The sequence below is a fragment of the Anolis sagrei genome, chromosome 5 (assembly GCF_037176765.1).
Source record: "Anolis sagrei isolate rAnoSag1 chromosome 5, rAnoSag1.mat, whole genome shotgun sequence".
NCBI lineage: Eukaryota > Metazoa > Chordata > Lepidosauria > Squamata > Dactyloidae > Anolis > Anolis sagrei.
Genome location: NC_090025.1, coordinates 124,296,396 through 124,311,784, shown reverse-complemented (window position 1 = coordinate 124,311,784; position 15,389 = coordinate 124,296,396). Strand labels below are relative to the sequence as shown.

General features: G+C 39.3%; 1 protein-coding gene across 1 annotated transcript in view; it reads left to right on the top strand.

Annotated features, from left to right (window-relative positions):
* The window catches only part of TTLL8 (tubulin tyrosine ligase like 8), a 30,950-nt gene extending 16,381 nt beyond the window's left edge, over positions 1-14,569 (top strand). The window contains exons 9-14 of the mRNA XM_060779551.2: positions 2,056-2,236; positions 4,735-4,883; positions 6,130-6,376; positions 8,433-8,868; positions 10,810-11,275; positions 14,354-14,569. Of these exons, the coding sequence (XP_060635534.2) occupies positions 2,056-2,236; positions 4,735-4,883; positions 6,130-6,376; positions 8,433-8,868; positions 10,810-11,275; positions 14,354-14,559 (1,685 nt within the window). The 3' untranslated portion in view covers positions 14,560-14,569. The remainder of the gene's footprint in view (positions 1-2,055; positions 2,237-4,734; positions 4,884-6,129; positions 6,377-8,432; positions 8,869-10,809; positions 11,276-14,353) is intronic.
* The last annotated feature ends 820 nt before the right edge of the window (positions 14,570-15,389 follow it).

Below are 15,389 nucleotides of genomic sequence, written 5' to 3'. Positions count from 1 at the left end.
TTTTAGCTGTAATTAGAGAAATTAGGTACTGCTAAAAGCGGTAGAGGTGTTTTACGATGCCATAAAGAAAAGATCAGAAAATGCTGGAATGAGGAAGTCCTGATGGCTCTTTGTCATAGAGGATGGAGTGACAGCACCCCCTGTGGACTCAAGCCCAACCGTCCATGGCATTGAAACAACACACTTCCTTCTGTTCTGTCTGTCTGTGTACTGTCTATACAAATGGCATTGAATGTTTGCCATGTATGTGTATTGTGATCTGCCTTGAGTCCCCTTCAGGGTGAGAAGGGCAGAATATAAATAAAGCGTTGTTGTTGTTGTTGTATTATTATTATTATTATTATTATTATTATTATTATTATTATTTGTAAGTATATCCATCTATGTGTGGCTCAATTTTGGAAATAATCTACAAATACAATTCAGGAGGGGGTCAGGCTAAGAGAAGATGCTGATTCAATAGTCCTATGTTATTACCTCAGCTTTTATTTTGGAGCAAGATGTGGATTTTTCGATGTTGTTTAATTGCAACACCACCTTTCATTTCCATTAATGAGGAATTCTAGATATTGCAGTCCAGGAATATCTGTAGGACCATACTTTGCTTGCTCTCTCTCTTTTTTTAAAGATTATAGCCACATAAAATAGTAAATGTTTCTTGGAGGGAATTATGAGTTCCAGTTATTTAAAATGTCATGCATTCCATTGACCAAAACAATTAGGGAAAGTATGGGAAGGAGTGGGAAGATGATTGAATCAGTGTATTCCTTCCTCCCTGCCTACTTAAAACCTGTTTTGCCAGAGGAAAGGCTGAAGAGGTCCGGACTGAGATTACTTCATAACTGGGGAGACTGACAATTTGCCTAAGGGAACTTTGCTTTAAAAATTAAAAATAATACATACATTAATTTTAATCAGGAGCCCCTGGTGGTGCAATGGGTTAAACCCTTGTGCCGGCAAGACTGAAGACCAACACGTTGCAGGTTCAAATCCGGGGAGAATGTGGATGAGCTCGCTCTGTCAGCTCCAGCTCCCGATGCGGGGTCATGAGAGAAGCCTCCCACAAGGATGGTAAAACATCAAAACATCCGGGCGTCCCCTGGGCAAAGTCCTTGCAGACAGCCAATTCTCTCACACCAGAAGCAACTTGTAGTTTCTCAAGTTGCTCCTGACACTCACACATTTTTTTAAATACTTTGTTAGTGTAAATGATCTTGGTTACCTTTTCAGAAAGGTAGTGTATGTTCTTTGGTGTGATCTTGAAAGTATAGAGTAACCGTTTTTTTTTTGTTTTTATGAATATCGAAGTGCTGGTTTAAGAGGAAAATACATTTTCAGTGGAAATACTATTCTCTACCTTAACTGGGATCGGTAGAAAAACTAAGTATGCAAAAGAACACCTTTCTAGGAATCTCTAAGTCCTTCAGCATGTCTCAATTGTCAGCCTCCATTCATATTTGACCATAGAGGTGCACTGGAAGATGCAGAGATTTCTATAGGAAGTGATCAATATATTTCATGCAAAATTTCCACTGGGCTGTTGTTGCATGTCAATATAAATATATAAATAAAGTATTATTATTATTATTATTATTATTATTATTATTACTGTATGCCATGCTTCTGCTGCTGTGGAGGCATTCTGCTTATGGCTGGAACAGCTGCTATTGTGTGATAGTTTTATTGCATAATGGCAACATATCTTTGTAAAACAGCAAAATCTTTTTGGAAAAAATATGCCCAAAAGATCAAAAAGGAGATGTGAATTTCTGGAAAAAAAATTGAGAGTCCAAACAGTAAGCACAGTTTTGACACAGCCTTGGTTAACGTAACACAAGATATGCTACTGCTCAAAACTGTGGGGTGACATTAATATTTGTTTATCTGCAAACAGCTACCTGTATGCATTTTTTGAATTGTATTGCCTGTCCCTGTTGAGAGTTCCTCAACTAGTTCCCCAACTAGGACCCAATGGAAGGAATCTTGATTAGAGAAAAAAATTAATTGCAGAAAAACTGCTCATGACTGAAAAGTGTTTTGTGTTGGACTTCATAGATCCTGATGTAAAGAAAGTGAAGGAACTTCCTGGAGAAATGGTAGAAATGGCATGCAAAGTGTGTGAAACTTACCTTGGGCAAATTGAGCATAACGACATTGACACAGACATAGAAACTGTGCCAGTGCTGTCCGAAAACGAATGGAATCAGTTGATAGAACAGTACTACACTCTCATTCAGTAAGTATTCACTTCTAATTCTGTTGATTGAATATTGAAATAATGAATCTTTCCATTGTGGTTGCTTTGTGTCTTCATGCTAGTTTTCATTTGTGGTGAACTTAAAACAAACCTATAATAGACTTTTATTGGTTTGTTCAGAGGGGAATTGCCATTGCCCAGTAAAATAAATAGATTAAACAAACAGTTTTGGTAGAGATCTCAAAAGGAAGGAGGATTAGCACTTTCTAATAATAAAAAAAATCTGAAGCATACAGATGGAGATTGATTATAGAAGTAATGATAAAAAAGGAAGATATAGAGTGGCAAAAAATGGATTTGGAAAAAGCGGAGGAAGAAATTTGGAATATGAGAATTTTTTTAGGGAAATTAGTAATTCAATGTTGAGCAATGTATTAGATATATGGAACCAATACAGGAGAGAGCTAATCTCGGATGGTTCAATAAAAACCCCAATTATAATAGAAAGAAAATTTCCAAAATTTTTTTAAAAATATAATGGATAAAAAATTAAGGGAAAAAAGTTAGATAAAATAGGAGATTGGATAAAGGTTGGAATGAAAAAGGAAAGGATTATGGAAGAATTTAGAGAAATAAAATTGTCATGGTTCCATTGTATACAACTAGAACAATGGTTCAAACATTGAGTAATAAATCATAAAAATGGAAGCAAGCTTAATTAATTTGAACAAATAATGCAAAATGGAAGATATACAGAGGAACATAAAATTGAAAGGAATAACTAGTAAAATATATAAGATATTAATTGAAATAAACAAAGGAAAATAAAGAACAACACCCTCAAGGACACGGGAAGAAGATTTAGGGATGAAAATAAATTAAATGGAGTGGTCACAATTATGGAGACAAAGACATTTGAAAAAATTATCAATACGAGTTAAAGAAAATTTTGAGAAGTTGATATGGACATGGTATCTAACACCAATAAGAATAGCAAATATAAACAAAACTATTGGAAAAAAACTGCTGGAGAGGATGCAAAGAAGTGGGAACATATATACATATGTGGTGGCAGTGTAAATATTAGGCTTGGGTGATCAAGAAAAAATGGTTCTAATCTCATTTCGCATATAGGGGGCGCTGGCGATTTGATTTTGAAATGATTTCTGATATTTTCTTGAAAAAAATATTGGAAATAGCAGAAATCCGAATCGCTTCGTTTGCTTCGTTAATGGAAGGTGCCCCTCCCTCCCTCCCTCCAGAACCATTAAGTAACTATGACAAAGTCAGAAAGCCTAAACAAACAGTTTTAAAATCCCCGTTAGTTTTAGATGGCAGTTTCCCTTCCCTGTTAGTTTTTAAATCTCGCGGTTTCCCTTCCCTGGCTGGCAGCGCTGAAGAGGGACGAGGGACGTCCCCAGTGGCCTTCAGGAAGAGCTGTTCTTAGCCACGCTCACCTTGTCCCTCTTCAGTGCAGTTCACCGCCAGCCAGGGAAGGAAAACCACAAGATTTTAAAACTAACAGGGAAGGGAAACTGCGAGATTTTAAAACGTGGCCTTCAAGAAGGGAAACTGCGAGGCTTTACCAAAATTGCTTAATTGTTCTAAAAATCAAAATAACTGTGGGAGACATTTGAAAATAATTACAAACAATGGGTAAGTGGTTTAAATTCGCAATTACTCCTCCCACTATTCCTGCATGGCTCGAAATTGGTTCAAAAAGTATTTTTTTCTGAAATAATTCCGATTTAAGAAGATAACGACTGTACCTACCCATGCCTATTAAATATGTATGTAATTTTGGGGAAAGGCATTTTGAGAGATAGGCGATATAATGAACATCAAAATAGAAAGTATAGCTTCATTATCACTATATAATAATAAACAGCCGAAAAAAGAGAAAAAGATTTGATATTAAACATTAACAATAGCAAGACTGCTTATAGCAAGCAATTGGAAAAGGGAAATAAATATACAAATAGAAGAGTGGTATAAGGAAGTATGGAAATTGGTAATAAATGATAAGCTGACATGTCAATTAAAAGTAAAAAGAGGGATATGGAAACAAAGTGATTTTGATGATGTCTGGGGAAAATTAATTGAAAGAGGATTCAAAAAGGAAGATGGAAAATTACCTCCACAAGAGGAAATGAACTTTTGGACAGATGATATATAGCAGTACAGTGGAAAGCAGTAGAACTCTAGTGAATATTTCTAAATACTCCACCAAACCACAGGATTCCACTAGTTAGCAGTGAAAGTGGTACTATATTGTTATAATTATATGGTGTGGATACATCTCAATTCTTTTCCTTCTTGCAAAGCAAAAATTGGGTTTTTGGATGGGCAGAATGGGGAATGAAACTAGACTCTAGTGCTCGCAGTCTTCATGTGATTTCTTTTTCAATGCTGTCCTTTCTGTGTAGGAGGCCCGCCCTAGAACAATTCCATAAGACACTTGAAAAAAAATAGACTTATCACCTCTTATTTGTAATTGCAAGGAATGTTTATAAAATAAAATATGTTCTTGTTTGCAGTGAGGATGCCGTGATTTCTAATGCAGACAGTTATTTCTTACAATGTCAGAACATTTTGCGCAAAATTATGCTAGTCAACCCACAGGAAGATATGAATGGTCTCCACAACATCTGGATTATTAAACCTGGAGCAAAATCCCGTGGTAGAGGTAGGACTAATGCACTTTGGTAAATATTATTATTATGTGAGGAAGTTTGTCACTTGAAAATATATGTGACAAATACAAACTGTATGATTAAGAATGTAAGAAGAGATGGGGGTCAATTGCACATATGTTCTGACATTGACAATAGAGTTGCTTAGGGAAACCCTTCCACCAGGACACTGGCAGCCTCCTCCTCTTTCTCCTCAGTAACTGTAACAGAGGGGTTGTCTACACGAACAAAAAATGTGGACTCAGCTTGAATTCAGTTTTGGCTGTTTACATGACACACCTAGGCCCCATCTACACTGCCATATAAAATCCAGGTTATTTGCTTTAAACTGGGTTATATGGCAATGTAGACTCATATAATCCAGTTCAAAGCAGATAATGTGGATTATCTGCTTTGATAATCTGAATTATATGACTGTGTAGAAGGGGTCTGAGACATTCGGTGAATATCCTAGGGTTTTTTTTTTTTGCCCTTAGCCCAGCTTTGTTTGCTATAGGCAAAGTTGGGATGAATACATGAGTTTGCAGAAATCTCTGGAGTAATTTAGGACTTTGTGCCTATCTGGTCAGCTGGATTAGGTCTGTTTCAACCCAATCCTCTGTCCAGATGGACACCACAACCATCACTCTTTACCTGTGCTGATCAGAACTGGGAAAGTTGACAGCTCATCTCTGAGCTGTCACCACAACTTCCCACTGGCCATGGAGGTCTCTTGCTGGTCACATGGGCAGCACATTCTGACATCAGCAGATACAATAGATTGCAGCCAGGACCTTCCTGGGATCTCCATCGCTGGAGGGGAATGGTGGCAAATGACATGGGGATAAGAAGACAGCCAGTGCCGATGATGGGTTGGACAATTTGGATGCTGGTCACAGATTCGGCAGGTATGTACTGGATCAGGGGCAGCTCTTGGGCAGAAATACCCTAGAGCAGCGACTCTCAAAGTGTGCTCCACAAAGCCCCTAGGGTAGCTTGGACTGGGAGGAAAGATTCAGAGCCCTTTGTGTCTTGATGTTTAGTGTTTAGTGGACTTGGATATTTTTTGCTTCCTTGTTAGTTACTAATTAGTTCAACTACTGTTGTAAAAGATATCAAGCATGGATGACTGCAAAATGTATTCAAGTGTACAACTCATGAATATAAAGCCAGAATTTCCAACAATACTGGTTTAGTTTTATTTCCAAATGTAACTAATGGCATTAATATTTTTTATTCTCATGTCTTTCTATTTTTCAGAAATCATATGCAAGAACCGACTGGATGAAATATTAAAATTAGTTGAACCAACAGATCAGTTGCAATTGAAAGATCATAAATGGGTCGTCCAAAAGTACATTGAGGTGCCGTTACTGATATATGAAACAAAGTTTGATATCAGACAATGGTTTCTTGTGACAGACTGGAACCCCTTGACGTTATGGATCTACAAAGAAAGCTATCTGAGATTTTCCACTCAACGTTTTTCATTAGATAATCTGCATAGGTAACAAATACTATCTGCAATCTGAAATCACATATCTTCATCTTTGCAGTGACATAACAAAATAAATAACTAAGAATTTGCTGCCCTTTTATGACTTTCCACACCATGTGTTTATAGTGGCCATTTCATCTTGCCTAATAGGAGACCCCAGTGGCGCAATGGGTTAAACCCTTGTGCCGGCAGGACTGAAGACCAATAGGTTGGAGGTTCGAATCTGGGGACAGTGCGGGTAAGCTCCCTCTGTCAGCTCTAGCTCCCCATGTGGGGACATGAGAGAAGACTCCCACAAGGATGATAAAACATCAAAACATCTGGGCTTCCCCTGGTCAACGTCCTTGCAGATAGCCAATTCTCTTACACCAGAAGTGACTTGCAGTTTCTCAAGTCACTCCTGACACACACACGCATGCATGCATACCTTGTCTAATAGTTGATCCTAGCTAGCACTCAACTTCTTATGCATATTCTAAGATCAAACACTTTGATTGGGGTGAATAACTGATTTTTAACTTATTTTTCACCTGTAGCACGCATGAACCGAAACCATCAAGTGATGAGAACTGTTGAATGCATTAAAAGCAGCAACCTTGTTGCAAGTAACTATAAAAGCAAATAAGAGAAAAAAACTCAACATGTTATATAGTTTTTGTTCAGTTCCTGATGAAGGCCAACTTTGTTAGTGATTGAAATGTGTTGGACTTTTAAAAACAAATAATTTATGTGACAATCTATTAGCACTTTGCCAGTTTGCTACTAAGCACAATTCAAAGTGCTGGCTTTAGCCTTTAAGCCCCCAGCATATCTGTCCGAATGTATCTTCCTTTATGAGCCATCATGGAGGTGAAGATCTTCTAGGGAGGCCCTGCTCTCTGTCCCATCTCTGTTGCAAGTGCGGTTGGTGGAGATGAGAGCCAGGGCCTTCTCAGAGGTGGCTCCTTGGCTCTGGATCTCTCTCCCTACTGAGATTAGATCAACTCCCTCCCTCCTGGCTTTAAAAAAACAACAAAAAAACAAACAAAAACAAAAACAAAAACATGGTTGTGGGACCAAGAATTTGGTTAGCAAAATAATGCAGTGCAAAGAATAATTAGGAAATATGTGCAATGGCAATCGGAATGGCTACAATGTACAATTTTTGGATCATGTGATTTTAATATTTATACTAGGATGTTTTTAATGCTTTGTTTTAATGTTTAAATGTTGTTTATGCCTCATGTTTAATGGTTTTAAAGATTTTAATTTATAGTTACATGTTGGTGTTTATATGAGGTTCTGGGGGAAAAGCCCTATTTTTGTTGTTGCTTTACTTCAAACATCCAGAGCCATGATATCTATTCAGCTATGCTCTCATTGTGCTAATGTTGTTGTTGGGCTGCAAATCCCAACAGCCCAAACTCACTGGGTCAATGGAGAGGAATGCTGGGAGTTGCAGTCCATGAGTTTCTGGAGGGTCACATGACCACCCATCCTGCTCTAGTCTGTGGATGTCATGCAAGCAGAAATATATATTCCTACAAGAGACTGAAAATGGCAATCCCCAAATATCTGGTGGACAACAGTTACACATCCCTGCTTTTAAAAGTCTGTCCACAATATTTAGATGTTCCATTTAGGTGCAACTCTTCAGTGCTCATCATAGGGAAGCATACCAGTTCACTCAACTGCATGGCACAGAAGGCCCTGAAAGGGTTTTTTTTTAAAAAAACTTTGCAGGGAAACTCTTCCAGTCACCAAAAGTGTCATAAAGTCATAAAAATGCAATACAAGGGCTGAGATATGAAGACAGGTGTCTATAGGCTTGTCAGGTGCAATGCTCTCAAATCCTTGTATTTCACAGTACAGGGAGATTTTGAAACATTTGTGGAATTTTCATGGGAATCATTCATGTTTTATCAGATATATAATTATATTCTCAAAAACTGTCAATAATATTCTTATATGCTACAAAAGAGCTTTTAACCTGTGGATGTCAGCCTTCTTCTACAAAATCGATTAGCATGTTATATTCCAGTGCTACCTGTTTTCCAATGGTAACCCCTGCATCTCATGTTCACAGCTCCATTCATCTTTGCAATAATTCCATCCAGAAGAATTATAAGAACGCTTCAGACCGCAGTTCTCACTTGCCCTATCACAATATGTGGACTTGTGGCAAATTCCAAGACTACCTGCAAAAGAAAGGCCTTGGCCACATCTGGCGAAACGTGATCTACCCATCCATGAAAAGAATTTTAATCTACACCATGAAGATGGCTCAGGAACATGTTGAACCACGGAAGAGCAGTTTTGAACTCTATGGAGCAGATTTCATTCTTGGGCATGACTATAAACCATGGCTGATTGAAATCAATAGTAGTCCAACCATGTATCCTTCTACTCCAATTACATCTGATCTATGTACCAAGGTTCAAGAAGACACAATCAAGGTTGTTATTGACAGGAAGATTGACAGAAACTGTGACATTGGACATTTTGAACTTCTCTGGAAACAGGTAAGAAACATTTAATTTTGTTCTCTGATTGGGTGACATTCAAAATATTTACATATTCAGCTTCATTATAATTGTATGCCAAGTTTGAAATGGAATGTGGAACTAGTAGTTATGCTTTATCATTTATTTAATAACTCCTCTTCCAAAGTGGTTTACAAATAGACATCTGGGAGTCAACCTTCGGTCTCTTCGTCAATGTAGACAAACCCATAATTTTGGCAGTGTGCTAGTATAGCCATATCAAGCTTTTGTACAAAAATAATGAAGACTTCTCAGGGGAAGACTTTCCAAGTGTTTTCTGGAAATAAATTGATCCTAGCAAAATAATAAATTATAAATTTAAGAGGGTACCCAGAAAAAAATACTTATTTGTTTGTTTACAGTATTTATACCCTGACCTTCTCACCCTGAGGGGGTTTCCCATTTAATTATTTATCGTATCAGAAGTGGACTGAGGGTACAGTTGTTATGTATTTTTTTAAAAACCAAAAGTTTAAACACTTGACATTATACTGAATGTCCCTTGACCAGTAGCTGGCCACTTGGAGTGTCTCTGGTGTCATTGTGAGAAGGTCCTCCATTGTGCATGTGGCAGGGCTCAGACTGCATTGTAATAGGTGGTCTGTGGTTTGCTCTTCTCCACACTCGCATGTTGTGGAGTCTGCTTTGTGACCCCATTTCTTAAGGTTGGTTCTGCATCTCGTGGTGCCAGAGCACAGTCTGTTCAGCACCTTCCAAGTCATCCACTTTCCTGTGTGTCCAGGAGGGAGTTTCTCAACCGTTTTTTTTTGTCATGTCAGGAGCGACTTGAGAAACTGCAAGTCGCTTCTGGTGTGAGAGAATTGGCCATCTGCAAGGACGTTGCCCAGGGGACACCCGGATGTTTTGATATGTTTACCATCCTTGTGGGAGGCTACTCTCATGTCCCCATAAGAGGAGCTGGAGCTGATAGAGGGAGCTCATCCACACTCTCCCCAGATTCGAACCTGTGACAAAGAACCTTCAGTCCTGCCGGCACAGGGGTTTAACCCACTGAGCCACTGGGGGCTTCTCAATCGGTATCACCCATGGATTGAAGTTCCGGGTTTTAGCCTGCCACTTTTGGACTCTTTCTTGCTGAGGTGTTCCTGTGAGTATCTCTGTAGATCTCAGAAAACTATTTCTTGATTAAAGGCATTGGTGTGCTGGCTGATATTTAAACAGAGAATGGGCTGGAGATGTTACTGCCTTGGTCCTTTCATTATTGGCTGCTACTTCCTCACAGATATCAGGTGGTGCAATACCAGTGAAACAGTACAATTTCTCCAGTGGTGTAGGGCATAGAAAACTGTGATAATGCAGCATGTCTCATTAGGAGCCACATCCACTGTTTTAACGTGGTGAGATGTGTTCCACACTGGCATGCATACTCAGCAGCAGAGTAGCAAAGCGCAAGGGCGGATGTCTTCACTATATCTAGTTATGATCCCCAGGTTGTGCCAGTCAACTTTTGTATGGTATTGTTTCTAGCACCCACTTTTTGCTTAATATCCTAGCAGTGCTTCTTGTAGGTCAGAGCACGGTCTAGGGTAACCCCCAGGTATTTGGATGTGCTGCAATGCTCCAGTGGGATTCCTTCCCAGGTAATCCTCAAAGTATGAGATGCTTACCTGTTCTTAAAATGAAAAGCACACACCTGCATTTTAGATCGATTCGGAATCAGTAAGGGCACCTAGAGCTGAGGAGAGCTTCTGTTCAACCATTTCAAAACTCCCTGCTTGAGCGGTGATGGCACCATCATCAGCATAGATGAAACTTATATCTATGTATAATAATCTCATCAAATGTAAAATACTCCCATCAGTTTTCCCATAATTGTATAATAATCTAACCTGCATTCTTGTGAAAAATGATGTTAAAAATCCCACTTGTTTCTGCTTCCTCTCCTTGTTTCTGTTGTAGCCCATGTTGGACATGCCATTTAGTCCTGCTGACCTTATTGTGGAGGGAGTCAATGTGAAGCAACTGAAAAAGCATATGGTTCCCATAAGCAATTTCAATTTCCTTGAACCACTTCTGAAAGCTACAAAACCTACAACTAATCAAGAGAATACAGGCAATGTGGTGGCATCTCTCATTGATAAGCAAAAACTAAAAAGTGGAAATAACATTTCTTACACCTTGCCAAAGGCCCTCAAGAAGCTGCAAGAGAAAACCTTGAAAGTTAGAAGCATCCACAAAAAGTCTATCAAAACCATAGACTTTCCTCGCATAGTTGATGGTCCTGAAGCAATTGCCTTCTCTGAGAAGAAAAAGACCAAAACAATTAAAGTGTCAAGCAGCCACCAACTTGGGAGTGACGTTGTTGCTGCCTTTCCTAGGTCACATGCACTAGATTGGGCATTACTTCAGCCTTCCAAAGATACAGGTAAGATTACAATTGAAGTCATTTAAGTGATCAGAAGGCAAACCTATCATGTATTTTTTGGCAAGATTTGTTCGAAGAGGTTTTTCCTTTGCCTTCCTTTGAGTAAGGTTGTGATTTCGCTGAGGTTGTCTAGTGGGTTTCTACAGTTGACTGGAGATTCCAACCCTGGTCTCCAGAACTGTAGTCCAGCACTCACACTACTACACTACTATGACTGGTGCTGCACCACAGAATTAATGCAACTTGGCACTATATCTGCTTTGACTCAATGCCATGGAATCCTGGGGGATGTAGTTTAGTCTTTAGCCTTCTCTGCCAAAGAGTTCTGGTATCTTGCTAAGCTACAAATCCTTGCTTTCCATAGCGTTGAGCCATGATAGTTAAAGTGGTGTTAAACTGTATTAATTCTATAGTGTCAAGCCAGCCTTACTGACAATAACTTGTTCACTAAGGAGTTAGTTGGATTAATTTAGAAATAGTGCACTGAGGTGTGTGTGTTTTCTTTGTTCGTTATCAATTTATCAATTTCTGCCACACTAAAACTTTGAATACATATTATTCTAAGATTTGACTCTTTCCAGCATTGTTCATATAAAACTCATGCTGCAGTTATCGTGTAGTGCAGTACTTTGTAGTTTAGTAGCCTTGTTAGTTTGTTTGGAATTTCCCATGAAAATTAAAATTTAAAAAAATCTATGGTACAGACTTTGGTGGTTTATAGTTCACTTTGACAGATGGGTTCATAGAATCATAGAATCAAAGAGTTGGAAGAGACCTCATGGGCCATCCAGTCCAATCCCCTGCCAAGAAGCAGGAATGTTGCATTCAAATCACCCCTGACAGATGGCCATCCGTCTGATCACTATGCATATGCTTATGTGGGTGAATGAATATGTGATTGCACTCAGTGGGATCAAAAGGCAGTGAGCCCACTATACTTATCACTGTAAAAGAGATAATTGAATCCTTTGTTGGGAGGTGTTAGCTGGCTCTCATTGATGCTTGTCTGGAATTCCTCTGCTTTTTTAGTATTGCTCTTTATTTACTGTACTGATTTTAGAGTTTTGTGGACAGTTTCATGTGGACAATTTCAACAAAAAGGATGAAACCATGAAAATGAACAAAATCTGGCTACCAGTATTTAAAAACTCAAAAATCAGGACAGTAAATAAAGAGCAACTTCAAAAAAGCAGGGGAATTCCAGTCAAGAATCAATCAGTGCCAGCTAACTCCTCCCAACAAAGGATTTCCCCAGGCAGCAACCATACCATTAAATGCTAATCAAGGTAGCCATTTGCAACATTCACACTTGCCTCATAGAATCATAGAATCATAGAATCATAGAATCAAAGAGTTGGAAGAGACCTCATGGGCCATCCAGTCCAACCCCCTGCCAAGAAGCAGGAATATTGCATTCAAATCACCCCTGACAGATGGCCATCCAGCCTCTGCTTAAAAGCTTCCAAAGAAGGAGCCTCCACCACACTCCGGGGCAGAGAGTTCCACTGCTGAATGGCTCTCACAGTCAGGAAGTTCTTCCTAATGTTCAGATGGAATCTCCTCTCTTGTAGTTTGAAGCCATTGTTCCGCGTCCTAGTCTCCAAGGAAGCAGAAAACAAGCTTGCTCCCTCCTCCCTGTGGCTTCCTCTCACATATTTATACATGGCTATCATATCTTCTCTCAGCCTTCTCTTCTTCAGGCTAAACATGCCCAGTTCCCTAAGCCGCTCCTCGTAGGGCTTGTTCTCCAGACCCTTGATCATTTTAGTCGCCCTCCTCTGGACACATTCCAGCTTGTCAATATCTCTCTTGAATTGTGGTGCCCAGAATTGGACACAATATTCCAGATGTGGTCTAACCAAAGCAGAATAGAGGGGTAGCATTACTTCCTTAGATCTAGACACTATGCTCCTATTGATGCAGGCCAAAATCCCATTGGCTTTTTTTGCCGCCACATCACATTGTTGGCTCATGTTTAACTTGTTGTCCACGAGGACTCCAAGATCTTTTTCACACGTACTGCTCTCGAGCCAGGCGTCCCCCATTCTGTATCTTTGCATTTCATTTTTTCTGCCAAAGTGGAGTATCTTGCATTTGTCACTGTTGAACTTCATTTTGTTAGTTTTGGCCCATCTCTCTAATCTGTCAAGATCGTTTTGAATTCTGCTCCTGTCCTCTGGACTATTGGCTATCCCTCCCAATTTGGTGTCGTCTGCAAACTTGATGATCCTGCCTTCTAGCCCTTCATCTAAGTCATTAATAAAGATGTTGAACAGGACCGGGCCCAGGACGGAACCCTGAGGCACTCCACTTGTCACTTCTTTCCAAGATGAAGAGGAAGCATTAGTGAGCACTCTCTGTGTTCGTCCACTTAACCAATTACAGATCCACCTCACCGTAGTTTTGCCTAACCCACATTGGACTAGTTTCCTTGCCAGAAGGTCATGGGGGACCTTGTCGAAGGCCTTACTGAAATCCAGGTATGCTACATCCACGGCATTCCCCGCATCTACCCAGCTTGTAGCTCTGTCGAAGAAAGAGATCAGATTAGTCTGGCATGACTTGTTTTTGATAAATCCATGTTGACTATTAGCGATGACTGCATTTGTTTCTAAGTGTTTGCAGACCTCAATCAGACAAGAGTTCTTTCTCCCAAACTGGACATTCCATAGATATATAAATCTCACTTGCCTAGTTTCCAACAGAACTCCCCCCCCCCACCCAACCTATGAGGATGCCTGCCATAGATGTGGGTGAAATGTCAGGAGAGAATGCTTCTGGAACATGGTCATACAGCCCGGAAAATTCACAGCAACCCAGTGATTCAATCATTTGTTAAATGGCCAACACAAAGATAAATCAAGGTGATTCAATGAGTTGATTCTATTCATAGCCAACTACAGATTCAGGCCTTAAGTATAACGTGGATATACTGTCACAGATTAATGAGTCAACATATGCAGTATGATTAAAAGCCTCCTGGCCATAGTGGATAGAGTGGAACATCTTGATTAAGTCTTTGTCCAGCTGTTTTGTAAGCTGTGGAATTAAATGTGGATGTCTGCTCTTTATTTAAAGGTTTGCAGAACATGAACAAGAAGACTCCGTGCCTAATTTGTGGAGATGGTTTCCAGCCAGAGAAAGCTTGTAAACTCTGCAGCTCTTTTTGTGCAACTGTATTGCAAGGAGGTTCATACTTACCTATGAGTTCGTGTTCTTCTCCTGAAAAGATGGCAAAACCCAGGCTGAATGCCCCATATTATGGGTCTCCAAAATACTTTTGACTCTATTCAAAGTGCCTTGAGAGTTTTTTTTTAAAACATCCGGCACCCTAATGATAAGACAGAACTTTACCACCTTTCTTGTATATATCTATATCTATATATAAAACAAGTCTAAAAATACTAAAAGGCCCAATGTATTATCAATTAACAGTAACCACTGTGGAAGATCCTAGTGAAATTCTAGCTATTCTAGAACATAGTGAAATAACATAGCTATTCTAACTCCACCATTTCAATCTTTCTGTACTGTTAAATAAGGTGTCACTTTTTAAACAGGAAGGGACCTCCACATGTGGCGATACTATTAAAACTAGTGTCTTTAGAAGGAAAAAAAGAGATTATTCCTTGATCATTCATCAGTCAGAGAGCCTGTGTTGCAGAAATCACACAATTGTTTGCATTTTGCTCCACTGAAGGATATTATAAAACAGCTTTCTTGCGCAGTTTCACTATATAGTTGTTTCTCCGTATCAATACATTTTGCATCCATGGATTCCATGGCTTGGAAATACAGGCAAGCCTCAAGTTACAAACATCCAACTTACAAATGACTCATAGTTAAGAATAGGGGTGAGACAACAGGAAGTGAGGTAAATCTATCCATAGGAAGGGAAGTTCACTCCTGGAATAACACTTTATTTATATTCCTCCCTTCTCACCGAGTGGACTCAGAGCAGATTACAGTATATAAGCAGACACAGGCAAACATTCAGTGCCTTATTAAAATGACGTACAATGAGACACTAACACAGAGACAAAAGCAAAGACTTCTTTCAGGTCAGCAGTTCAGTAGCACAAGGGTTTAACCCATTGTGCTACCACGATGGGTT